Source organism: Lepisosteus platostomus, chromosome 9 (genome assembly GCF_059453375.1).
Source record: "Lepisosteus platostomus isolate fLepPlt1 chromosome 9, fLepPlt1.hap1, whole genome shotgun sequence".
Taxonomy (NCBI): Eukaryota; Metazoa; Chordata; class Actinopteri; order Semionotiformes; family Lepisosteidae; genus Lepisosteus; species Lepisosteus platostomus.
In genome coordinates this window covers 5,817,327-5,831,154 of record NC_142619.1, presented here as the reverse complement: position 1 = coordinate 5,831,154, position 13,828 = coordinate 5,817,327, and the positions used below count along the sequence as shown (strand labels likewise).

The 13,828-nt window shown below is 41.0% G+C and overlaps 1 protein-coding gene across 4 annotated transcripts in view; it reads right to left on the bottom strand.

Moving 5' to 3' along the window:
• Positions 1-5,263: 5,263 nt before the first annotated feature.
• The window catches only part of kdm5a (lysine demethylase 5A), a 52,000-nt gene continuing 43,435 nt past the window's right edge, over positions 5,264-13,828 (bottom strand). For all 4 annotated transcript variants that reach the window (XM_088646659.1, XM_088646660.1, XM_088646661.1 and 1 more), the window contains one exon: positions 5,264-12,081. In XM_088646659.1, coding sequence (XP_088502785.1) covers positions 11,866-12,081 — 216 coding nt within the window. In that variant the 3' untranslated portion in view covers positions 5,264-11,865. The remainder of the gene's footprint in view (positions 12,082-13,828) is intronic.

The window sequence follows — 13,828 nt, the reverse complement described above, 5'->3', positions numbered from 1 at the left end:
CAGTGCTCCAGAAATAAGCAGGAAATCGGGGGCAGAGGCAGAATAAACTTCTAACAGGAATTTAAATCCCAAATTCCTCACTATAGAATAGATTCTGTTTGCTTATACATTAGTTGATCTCCGGTCAGATGCATGTACGTTTGGAAGCCAATATCCAATAGAAACATTTCTAGTGACAACACAACTGGATATTGCATTCAAGTACCAAGAAAATGCTGAAAACTCCAAAACATATGAGATTTCGTATGTTAGAACTTGCTACCGATTTCTGTGGCCTCAAAGAATCTTTGGCATTTTAAAGGCAGCGTGAAGTTGAACTTGAATCTCATGCACACTTAGTCTTAAGTCTTTTGGTCAGCATATGTTTTTGGAAGAGTTACAGGTCCAACACATCAAGAACTCAAAAAATCTACATATACAAAATATACATAGTATTTGGAGATCCAAGGAAATAGTTAATTAAAAGGAACTTCATGACACAAAATGCGACTTTCTTTTCTAGTCATTTATCATTGACTGAATGTATTTGTGTTTATAAGATCTAAAACGCTGAAACGCTGCTCTCATAGGGCTGGGCATTTTTTCAAATGATGCAACAGGACTTCTTGTAGACTGGAACATTCCTTAATGACTGTCTTTGCCAGCACTGGACTGGACTCGCCATGACCATGTGCACCTTGACCTCCTGTGTACGAGTACAAAGACTGCTTATAACCAGCTAAAGAAGAACAATTATCAGGACATTTTTTAACCTGCCATGTTGACAGAACTTGATAATTATTTTAACAAGTCCGTTACTTTTTACTAAAATTAATTATTGTTTCACTCATTAGATAGTGATTCCGAACGTAGCACAGGATGGGATGAACAGGTATCTAGCTGTGAGAACCCTCTGCTCTTATTGGCTTTAAGTTGCATTTTTTGGGTCCATTGCCCAGCGCAGCCCTTCATAACCTGGGCAAATTCAAATTCCCTTTTCTCGGGGAAAGGAGTCACCAGTTCACAAGGGGACACCTGCTCTTCCAGAGCTGTTCCGCATTTCAAATGGGAATTCTTCCAACATCACTGTACTGTTATAAAATAACAGGGGCTCAGAGCAACAAGCTCAATTTAACTGAAATTACATGTATATGCTCTGCCTCTGGTTGAATGCAGAGCTTGGATGCCTCTGTATGTTAAAAGCAGTCATAATTATAGTGTTACCTTAATTTAGTCACAACCACGAATGAGATGAATTTGAGGTGACAGTTGGGCGGCACAGTGTTTAACAGTGCCTGACATTGCTGGGGCCCTGGGTTCAATTCTGGACCTGGGGTGCTGTCTGTGTGGAGTTTGTATGTTCTCCCATTTCATGTGGGGGTTTTCTCCAAGTGCTCCAGTTTCCTCCCACAGTCAAAGACAGTGGCTCTAGGAAAACTGGTCTTGGTGTGAGGGTGTACGCGTCTCGCGTGTGCCCTGTGATGGACTGGCGTACTGTCCAGCGTGTACCCAACCTTGCGCCTGTTGCTTGCCAGGTTAGGCTCTGGCTGCCCTATGACCCTGGTTTGGCTAAAGCAGTGTAGAAAATAGATGGGATGGATGTTACACGGTTTCAGCAAAAGAGCTGAAAACTTGGTAAGAGGGTAAAAGCTCATCTAGAGCACCCCGAATGCCCTTATTTTACCTTTTTTTCTTCACAAAAACAAACAGCACTGCTCCCACCCCTCACTGGAGCATGAACACACCCCCTCTCAACTCCCTCGGATCTTGTAGTGGCCACAGATCTGCGTGCTGCCGTCAGAGGTCGATCAACGCTCATCACTCTGTACGTGTCTGTGCTTTGCCAACACGCCAGTCAACGCCCTGTTTCACCTGTCGTCAGAGCTCCCAGGATTCCCTGTTAAAGTGTTGTGTTTGCTGAAAGAGCCTATTTGTCCATCTCCGTCCACAAGCAGCATTCCAGCAGTATGGTGTTACATTGGCACCTCTGCGTGGCTGCTCAGAGCCTGCTCGCCAGAATGATATCATCCTCCAGGATCTGATGTCCTTCACATACAGGCTCTAAAACCCGGGAACACTTCTAACAGGCCAATCGGAAAAATCAGCACACCTGTACAGATACACTGTGGCCCATGAAGGGAACACCAAGCCTATAAACAGCACATTCGTCACTAGGAGTTAAAAATGTGCCTAGTGTATAAATATACAAGTTGTATGCAAACGTTTGGGCACCCCTGGTCAAATGACATGTTTCACTGAATCTCTACGTGAAAAGAAGTTAACAGAACCTCCGCAGGGTACAAACCGAAACATGGCAGATTTCTGCACATTTTAATACAATTTGAAAAAATACGGTTTGACCAGGGGTTGCCAAAAGTTGCATACAATTATATATACATTATGTCCAGTTTACATATTTTAATGTAATAACCCAAGGACTTCCCTTCTTCAAAGACTTTAAAAGGAAGGGATTTAATCCACAAACTTATTTTAATATGAACCATCAAACCTGCTTCAGAAGTTGCTTCATATTCAAATTCATATTGGGACAGCAAAGTCAAAACTCTTATTTGTGCTTTAAGTCAGGCAATACGTATTTGTGACCAAGAGATGCAGAACATAAAACACATTATTTTTAAGTAACACCATGGATCATCTAAAGATCACATCAGAACAAAAAAACATTTTGTGAATTTAAATTATCATAAGGACTGGATCACGTTCACTTTTAGCATGTGCGAAACACTGTGAATTCAGAGTGCAAAAGTCAGTATCAGGTCACTTTCCTTTGAGACCAATAACTGCATGAAGTCTGTGATATTTGAGCTCCTCAATTGTGTGATCATTTTAGATGCTTTGCCAAGCCTGTGCTGTGGCCAGTTTGGACAGTGAAGTTCCACTCAACAAGTATGGAAGCATTTTCTTTAGATAAGCAATCAAAATATTTCTGTGAACTTCAGAATTCATTCTGCTGATGTTATCATGAAAAGCATATAGAACATGTTTTATAATGATGTGTCTGTGCTAGTTACATCGATAAAGATGAATGAGTCAATTCTACAGCTAACCAGGCTTGCCCAGGACGTGACTATACCTCCGCCTCTCACAGATGAGATGGGTTTCTCTGGGGCACCTGCAGTTCATTGTCTTTGTACAACTGAACCTCTATCATTTTAGTAAAAGTCTATCTTGGTCTCATCTGTCCATACAACTGTGTTCTAAAACCTACTTGTTTCATCTTCGCAAATTCTGACTTTTCTTGATGAAAAAGAAAGGTTTGCACCTTGCAAAGCAGCCTTTGTAATTTTATTGTCTTAATCTTCTGAGATCTGGGGATTTTGAGAATTTTGTGAATTCACCGACACTTGTTTTAGGGTTTTCCTGGATAGCTCTAATCATTTTTCTTTCATCAATTGCAGACGTTTTACCTGGCTGACCTAGTCTTAGTTGGTTGAAGGTTATACCTGCGGTTTACTTCTTCTTCAATACATTTCAAATGATTACTTTTGATCTGCTCAATTTGTGCTATGGGTCTAATCTTCTTTAACAAGAAGATTTTATTTTTCTTATGACTACAGACTCCAAACATTGCAGTCAAAGCGAGACTGCTTGGCAGGATGTTCAGATCCCTGTTACGAGTCTACTTTTCCACGAAACACCTGCCTCTTCTCTTCCAAAATAAAGAGTTTCAACACCGTTTTAATTGATGCAAACCCCTTTAATTGATAGAAAAGCAGAACTGAACTGACTTTTTTTTAGAAGTCATTTTTCCACGAGAAATGGAAATATATTAAAGTTAAAACAGAAAATCGGGAGGAAAGTTGGATAAATAAATCCAATACTTACCCTCATACATGACTCCGACAGTCAGCTTCACTTCCTCAGGCATATAATTTCTCACCATAAAGTCATTACTGTCATCTACGTTTATGATATGCACACTTGAGAATCTAGACCGCTGCAAAATCTGATTGGAGACCTCCTGGGAAAAACTAAGCTTGCTGCTGGAAGAGGTGTTAGTGGGGCCAGCAGGGGGCGCTCACCACACGGTCTGTGTGGATCCTAATGCCCCAGTATAGTGACGGGGACACTATACTGTAAACAGGCGTCGCCCTTCGGATGAGATATAAAAAAGAGGTGCTGACTCTCCCTGGTCACGTGGTAGTGATGGTGGAAAGGCCCAGGGTGTTTCTCGAAGAGTAGGGGTATAACCTTGGTGTCCTGGCCAATTGGGCCTTACCAATCACTAATAATCACCATCTCTGAACTGGCTTCATCGCTCTGTTCTCCTCCCCACTGAGAGCTGGTGTGTGGTGAGCGTTCTGGCGCACTATGGCTGCCGTCACATCATCCAGGTGGGGCTGCACATTGGTGGTGGTGGAGGGGAGACCCCATTACCTGTTAAGTGCTTTGAGTGGAGTGTCCAGAAAAACGCTATATAAGGAATTATCATCTTCTTCCTCATCAACACCTCGCTTTAACTCTGCAAGGTCAGAAAGAGATTGAGAAAATCGAACCAACTGTCTTCACTAAATAAAGACCAAGCGAAAAGGGTTTGTGCAGAGAGGGACAACACACTGATCGTTCAGAATTTATAAAGCATAATCAGTTTAGAACTCTGAAGTAATCCCGCAACTTGAGCAATGCAAATGAAAAAGGAAGGTGAGAACAATATCATTGAAGCTGGAAAAGATACTAAGTGTAGCGACTTAATGTACCGGCATCTGCATCTAAAATCTATAGACCTCTTTAACTGGGGTATTATGAACTTTTTCAGCTCATCATTGTTGCTATGGGAAAAAAAGACCTCTAACTAGCATTTAACTTTCCCATGTACAGGTTTTAAAAAACATATAGAAATGAAATGATAAAATTAGGAAATTCTGTTGCATATCCATTTCATACATCTTAAATAGCTATAAAAATGAGGACCTGGGTTTTGCTGTAACATTTTTTAGGTAACGGAGAAACAAAAATAAAATGTTATCAGTGGACCCTATGTAAAAATAAAAAAAAGGTAACGAGGTCAGCTTTCTTATCCTTCATTTAAACTTCTCTCAGCAAAGAGGTACATCCACTTACAAATATGAGTATTTCTTAGAACATGGGGAAACTGAGTGCTCACCTGTTTCAATTTTTAAGACAGTCAAAACAAGACAAGAAAAAAAAATTAGTTATATTAAAAAACAGAACAATTTTGTTCGCATATCCTGGAAAACCTCAAAGCTATTACCTGCCTCTGATAGCTCTCATCTAAAATGATCAGTCGTCGTCAGAACTGTGCAACTGTAAAGCAGAAAAACAAATCTTTATTGTTTTGACAACCTTTCCTCAATGAAAGAAACAACTACAATAAATATGATACAACTACATTACAGTATGCTATATATAGTAAGCATATACAAATTAACAAAATTTTATATTACAAAGACACATCCCATACAAACAGCCTTGAAAGACTTCTCTCTGCTTCATCAAATGTCAAAGGGCAAGGAAGGAGAGGCGTCATGAAAACATTAATCAGTGGTGGACTGTACATGATATTTGTTGTTTTTGCTCTTTTTTTTTGTAGTCCAGAGGCATCGATTTTCTTCCCCGTTCCACTAAAGAAAGAGTCAACAGTGGCTTTGGGAGTTCCAATACTTTGCGTCTATGGTCGTTTTCAGAGGTCAGAGTCAGAGGGATCCAGTCGTACGCAAATCAAACACTTGCTTGCTCAGTGGCTGGAAGAGGCAGTCGGTACCAGCCCGTGTGGATTCCACCAAGTAGTTCTGCCACGTTCCAAATTAATTCCTCCTTAAAGACGGGGGAGAGCTGGCTTATTCCAGAGCTCTTGCCTTGCATAGGCTCTTCATGAGATGAATCCCGCAGTGCAGGAATAACGCAGAAGAACTCATTCAAGGAGTTGAAAACCTACCTGGGGTACAAATACAGCACAGTAGATCCATGGGACAGCGTGAGTGGTGAAAACAAGAGAGTAGCGATCTAAACCGGTGAGGTTTTCCCCCATCTCGGAATCAGGCTTTTCCTGAAGACCCCTCACAATCATGTTCTGTGGCAGAGTACAGCTCTATACTCACCCAAATGAAAGACAAATCAAACTGAAAGTTGGTTTTCCCATCACTAATCTCTTCCACTTCAAGCTATGTTTCTTTTATTTAAAAGTTACACAATTTGGAGTTGCAAACTGGAGAAAATACATTTTTCACAAAGACCCAAAGGAGCTTTCAAACTCTGACCTGTAACAGGACACTCTTTGCCTCCCACATACTAAGGATCCACATCTTAAATACATCCATTTGGACCAGAGGAGGGACATCTTCCCCAGCTGCTGAGGTTCCAATGACTACAATACCCACATACAGATCACATGAATTCTTTAAACAGCAGATTTGCTCATTTCAGTTTGTGTGATTGTTTTAAATTCCTCCCACATTTAAAGCACACTCTTCTCTGGCGTTATGAAGATCAAAAACTTTAATGAGCCAAATGGGATTTTAGCCTGTTTTAATTATATCAAGAGTAAATGAATACATGAAAATCCGAATGCACCAAACATATCCAAGATCCCAAAATCTGGAAGTGCTTGTTTTTTTTTTGCAGTGGGGGAAGTGGGATATTTATATTTTACCTCTACTACAATGTGCTGATATATTTAAAATATATATAAATGTGAATGAGTGCACAAGAAGGAACTGATACATCCACATGAAAGACGACTTGTGGGCCACACTACTACCATCAGTTGTAGTTAACATATTTAATATGTTAAATGCCTGATGCGACTTCAAACATTTCTGGTTTTAATTTTCTTTGAAGTGGCTGTAAATGGGCAGGTGGAATTCAAGTATGCCCCCGCATGCCTGACATTTCATTGCGCAAACTTTCTAATACACGGCACCCATTCGAACTGCAAGTTTAACAGTTTTCCTGTTCAGAACACGCGAGGCCAGTAACTGACTTTGCCTCTGAACTGGTCCAAATGAAAATCCCAGCCCAGTGCTCTGCAATACCCTTCCAAGCTTTATAATTGCCAAAAGACTAATCAGACGAACACTACTAATGCACAAAGTAGGATTTGCAGGATATAAACAGGAGGGGGAAATCTAAACAATGCTGTTGCATTGGATCGAGGGACGCATATCCCTTTCAGTCTTACTCTTAGTAGACTGTGCCATGTTATTGTCCGTACTACAATGAAGGCCCAACACATCATGCATTCTCCAACACAAAACAGGAGCTGAAGGCTCTCACTAAGAGAAAACTATGCTGTTACTGTACATGCCTTCACGTCTCCATGCACCACTAACAGCAGAAACGTTTTTAATTGACCCTAGACAACAAAAGCAGTATGGGCTAGTTCAAGGGAATGAACTGCGAGATCCTGTTTCTTATTCCCTTTTGCATTGTAAAATGCCTGGAGATAGCTGGAATGCTATTGAGAAAATCCCTTCCAGGACTAGAATGACTTGGGTTTCACGAAGCTGTTTTTTTTCTTTGTTATTACACATGACTGGATGAAAGCGGATCTCGCAAACGCAACAGGATAATGAGTGCCGACCCAATCCAGCATTAACAGAAGATGTGTTTATAGTTAATTGCTATAACTTTCTCAAACAGACTTGGCAGCCGCGGAGGGGACCAGAGGAAGGAGGGAGATGAATCTCTGATGAGGCTGATGTTTCAGTAAGCTTGCTAAACTCTAATCCAGGACAATAGCTGGTTTCCATAGAGAGCAACGCCGGTCCTTCATATTGAGGGCCTAATTGAGAACCCTGCAATGGATGATGAAGCACAGAGCAAAGGAAAATGAGAACTGGATTGAAGATTTTAGGCTTGGTCAGGCAAATTAATGACTGTTATCACTAATAATATGAGCAACATAAATGGAGATATGGGGTAAGGGTTCTTTATTTCAAGCTCTTTGTGATGTTCTGGTCTTTTGGCCTTGCAATTCATCCGTTTTCTAGCTGCTTCATTGAAACACAGGGTCGTGGGGGAGTCAGAGCCTGTCCTGGCAAGCAACAGGCGCTGGACACCAGTCCATCTCAAAGAACACACACAGACACAAGCATACACACGCACACCAGGGCCAATTGTCTCAGAAGCCAATTAACCTACCAATGTGTCTTTGGACTTTGGGAGGAAACCAATGTGAACAAAGGGGGAACATCCAAACTCCACATGGATAGCACCCAAGGGTCCAGAATTGAACCCTGGGCCAACCACAAACCATATTAATTCCTCTAATATAAACTGGGTGCCTCACACGTTGGGACATTTTTTGTGTGTGCTGGAGGGTGAAATGGGTAGTCAACAGGTATTTCAATGCCCTAGACTTGCCACCAACTGCACACGAAAATGTCAAAATTGACCACATCTTTCATTTATGTACTGTATGGACCTAGTGATAATCCCTCTTACAGCCCTTCTCATTTACATGCACTTCAGTGATGGACAGATGGAACATCACACAGCGACAATTCACAGAACAAAACCTCAGCAGAATTATAGACTGAATTTAACAGGAACAAGTGAAGATTAATTGCACACTGAAAAGTAGAAAAAGACAACACTGGCTGGTGAGTCTTTTTCAGGTGTAAGGGAGTTGATTCGACAGCTGAAACATCAAATTTCTTCTTTATACTTTTCACGGCTTCTTGCTACAACATCATGAATTCAACAGACTTCAGAATTCAGATGACGGAAACCACCAGCTATCTCAATTAGAACAATGAGTTTACAGACAAACGTGCCTACTGGGTTTTCTCTATGGGATGCTTTTTGTCAGAGGAATTAAAAATAACCACTTTTTTCCATGATCTGTATTTATGTATTGTATAATATGTACCTGTATTTAAAAGAACAGATGCAAACGAAAGCTGAACTCACTCTGTCATCAGTGACCACTCAGTTCTTCGGGGAACTGGGAAGGGCCAAGCACACTGCTTTAGTCTCCTTGTGATGCCAGATTTGAAAACCAGTTTTCCCAGTGCCAATCCCTTCTTGCAAACCAGTTCCCCACTAGAAACCACCCTTTTCTTGCTTTTGTAGAAATGAAACTGGAAATTGGTTCAAAGTAGGTACTGAGGTTGACACCATACCTGCTGAAGTCAAGAGGTCATAAAAACCCATCCAAGACTCTCGTGATTCCAGACTATTCCAGGCTCCATTCTTAATGGGTGGGAGGCTTTAAAATCCTCTATATGAGCAGACTGACTCCTTTATAAAGGAGCAAATCCCACAAATATACTTTCACCTGCACAAATGTTAGTGCAATCTTCCCCACACTCTTTTTCATTGAGTGCCTGGCACCATAAACCTAAGTAGCACCTCTTTATGATTACAGTCTAACACAAGACGGAATACCACACTCATCTTTCCATTTTAAAACTCTACATTTCTAATGGCAGTATAATAACACACAACAATTGTGTTTAAGGTTATAACTAGGGCTTTGAATCTATCACAGGAAGAATTCACACTAGGAGGTTTCCACTTACTAGGAATAAGAGCTTTAATTTCATAAACGAGAAAAGGAAATCAAATGTGCTACTGACAGATCCTCATGAACTTGCTTTAAGATTATTTACATCATAAACACTTTCACGACATGCTATGGTGTACTGATATCTAACTTCCTTATCAGCATGAAGATGATAAGGAAACATTACACAGCTACTTTGCCTCAATTGATCACTCACCTATTGATGTCTATATTTGATTTAATTCCCACACAGGTATTAGAGACCACTTATTAGCAACCTCTTGGTTCCCAAATACACGGTCTAAAATTCTGCAAATTGCACACACATGAAACAGTGACAAATTGCTTGAGATTTTTCCTTAAACTGAGAAAATAAACCATGAAAAAAAAGTTACCTTGCACTCGCTATTTAAATTGATTTAAATGAAATAACTTCACTGCTGTCTGCTCTTTACAGTCACTACAGTGCTAACCAATATACCAAAAACATCATAACATAAGGCTGTGCATTACTTGTACAAATCAAAAGTCCACAAATGTCCTATATCAGCCCTTAGAAATGAGTAAATGTAAAAGTTTGGGTAACTTGTAGTTATTGCTGAATTACCAGAGATTTAAAAGAGAGCTGCCCAGTGTACACTGTTGTTTCAGATTTGTCGGCTCCAGTTGTAAATCTGAGTTGTGTTTGTGCACTGTTTCACAAATTGAAGGCTGAAAGATTGAGAGACGGCTACTTAGCATTGGATTCAGACACCTCAGAATGAAAATTTGCCCAGGGTAGGCCACTGCACTTTTATCCTTGAGCAAAGCTCTTCACTCCGACTGCTTCTGTAAGATGCCCGGGTGTTTAAATGGTTACAAACGTAAATTGTTTTGGATAGGAAGGTCATGCAAATTAATACTAGGTGTGGATGCTTGGAAACCATTTCATACAACAGTCAGAAGGCATTTCAGACAGGAATGCATACGTTTGTACAGCACTCATACGCATGACCTCGTCAATACGTAGTATATGGTTGTGAACATCCAAACAGCTTTAACATTATAATATAATAAATGATACCAGATCATGAGAAAATGAGTAAAAAAATATGCAAATAAGCAGCAGCTACTGTCATTTAATGCCTGACTTGGTGGGCTCACTGCATCTCCATCACAGTGAGCACACCGAGACCAACATTACATGAAGTATTTTGCTGCAGTTGTCATAGAAGGACAGGCTAAAAATGGGTTAATCTTCTAGAAGTGCTTAACCTTCGAAGACAATCATGGCAATACTGGGTTAACGGTAACTCAGAGAAAAGCCTTCTATCGCTCCTACACAAATTTCACAATATTTTTTTCCAGTGCTACTTAATACAGGTAGAAGCCAAACAAACCCAGATTTGATCTCACCACTTCAGAAAAATTTTTGTAAAAGCTTTGTAAAGTTATCTGCAAAATTACACACTGCATAATTTGCTAACAAGGACCGGGTTTCAGCTTTTAACTGATTTTTTAACTGGTATATTTTAACTGATTTTTCTGTTTGTGAGCTTCTATCACAAATGAAACAGTATATATATATAGGAGATACATATATACGGTCTTACCTGAATATTATTGAAGGTTATATTCCATAGGAGTTTGTCTATTGATAGCCTTGCTCCATCAGATTAAAGCACCTTGCCTGACCCATCACTAAATATCAACATTACATCAGTACACAACTGGCCAACATGGCTGGGATATCAGTTATTGGTTTTGGCTAAGAAAATAATGGGTGCACTCCTACAAAACACAGTTAAAATCCTAGCTCTGTGTTGATACAGACTCTTGTGAGGTGGACTGCGACATACTTGTTAAATAATTCCGTAGCCAGCCACAGATTCTGCTTTGCAGACTGAACAGTTCTTGGCGAACCGGTCACTGATACTTTGAGGGGTGCTGTACAAGATTCAAAGCCCCAGTTGTAACGCCACTAAGAACGAAAGGACCCGTAGCTTGCTTGTGCTGAAAAGCTCCTCACGTGTTCACATCTGAGCAAAAACCACCAGAACTCCTCTTAAAGATCCGACACTCCATGCCTAAGGCAGCGTCATAATGGTGGAGGCTTTTCTGTGTCAGAAATAATGCATATTGGAGGCTAGTCCAGTAGTACAGAACAGTGAACCTGCAGTATCGACGCCTCCTTTCCTCTCGATAGCCTCCAGTTTCTAAAGATGGCAATGTAGGAATTGTGCTGCCGGTGTGCTTCAGTCACATCACTGGTTAGCTTATTCCTCCATTTTGCTTCTCCAGCACTGAAAGTTTCAGAAGTCGGTAGACCAACCTACCCCTCCCTGCCCCCCCCCTTTTGGGAGGAGCCCCGAAAACAAACGGGCGGTGCCGAGAGTCGCTGGACCAGGCGTCGCCGGCCGCTAGCTCGTCTCCGGCAGCTGCTGTGAGAGAGGCGGCAGGCCCTGGGGGCAGACGGGCAGGCCCCGGCCTCCCTCGCCGCATACCCCCCCCAGCGCGGCTTTCCTGGAGCAGGCGGTGCAAATGTAGTCCTCGTTCTCGGCCATTTCCGCGGAGACGCCCACGCAGACCTGGTGGAACCACTCGTCGCAGCCGCCATCGCACTGGACCCAGTCGACCTGCGCAACGAGAGGCCACAGAGAGGGGGGCAGTGGTCATTTTGTTTGTAGAGGCAAAAAAATCAAATAAAATTAAAACAGACCTAGAGCCATGGCACATTGTGCGCAGTAAACTCGCGCATTAAAGGGCTTCTGTTTTAACCGACAAAATCTGATGAACGGACGGTCTGTCTGCAAAAGGGATACTTTGCAGAATGTATGCTTCTGTGCAGGCATGTCAGTGGCTTTGAGGATACTACACAGTGTACACCCAGCAGTATGGTATTTTTTATACAGAAAACAGTCGAGGATAAACCTATACAGTAAGCAGTTATAGTTTTCCCTTTCACAAGTGTCTCTTTTGGGCTCAAAATATCCTTTCGTTAGTTTAATGGGCAATATCGGACATCCCTTTCTCCCTATTATCTGGTCACGTGAAGGTATACTGGATTGCATTGCTATCTTGAAGATGATGTAAGGAGGGTGTACAGTGTGTTCATGCAGCACAGCAAAGACTATGTGATCTTTTCCACAACACCAGAACAGTGTGCGTGCCCGTCAGGTGTATTTAGTCCAAGTTACAAAACAAAAATATTATCAAGTTAGAAAACGCAACTCCAGAACAAACTTGGATTCTTTGAAGCCAGTTTCAGGTGAGCAACTGCAATTCTTCACCTTGTCTGGGAGTTGATCCCTTATATCACCATTCCAGGGAGTGAAAAGAATAAACTGGCTTCAACGCAGGTGAGGCTAGAAAATTTAGCTTAGGTGTTGTTTAACCAAGGAGATCATTAAAGTTAGCATGAACACTCCATAGCTTGTTCTTTCTTTCTTAATGGATTACTTGCTACCACTTGGTGGCATATCCTAGCGCATAAAGTGTTGTCACAATTTCCAATTATGTCATCACACTTGTTCTACAAATAATTGCGACTGGATCTTATGGATGCTGTTCAAAATAAACCATACACACTGATATTCTCAGTTTTATTCATCAGACCTCACTTTGGCTTGACTTGCAGTAGGGTCTGACAATCAACAATCTTTTGACAAGTTAACCTACATCGTAACAAGTTTCATCTGGAGTCCTGCTGTTGAGACGGCGCACTTAAAAGAAGCTTTTCTTAAGGACGGTAAAATAATTAACAGAAACTGGAAAAGAGAACTTTATAAATAACTTAAAAAGACAGCTCTTAACTCACTTGAAATCATTTCTTAAACCTGGAAATATCTGTATCAGGAGGTTATTTGTTTTCCTAGGAGAGGCTACAGAAGAAAAAGTCAGCAGGAAAAAAAAATTCCTTGAATACTCAAGAGACCCAAGATGTTCAATTGTATCTTTTACCTGCACTTAAACAGTTATGTCCTTGAACCTGAGCACTGCACTTTGTCTAGTAAATACTCATCTGCTGTCTGCACTTGTTCAGCTGTGTCTTATTAACAGCCTCCTTTCTTCAAACAAAGCAGCACACAGCTCGGATGGACTTCCTACATGCTATGGTTCTCCTATGAAGAGAGCTTTTTATTTAATCTTTTACAAACAATGCAATGGCGTTGCCTATGGAACACAAACTAAAACAACCAATAGAAGCTGGAACATGTATTTAAGACACGTTATTGTGAAAGTCTGAATTACTTAAAGGTCAATAATTATACTAGATGTGCTCAAAAGGAGCCAAGGTCTTATAGCAAGAATGACCACTTCGTCCATAAACGGAGTATAAGAAATCCCTAAAGGTTGAACAACAGCTCATTCCAGATATTTAAA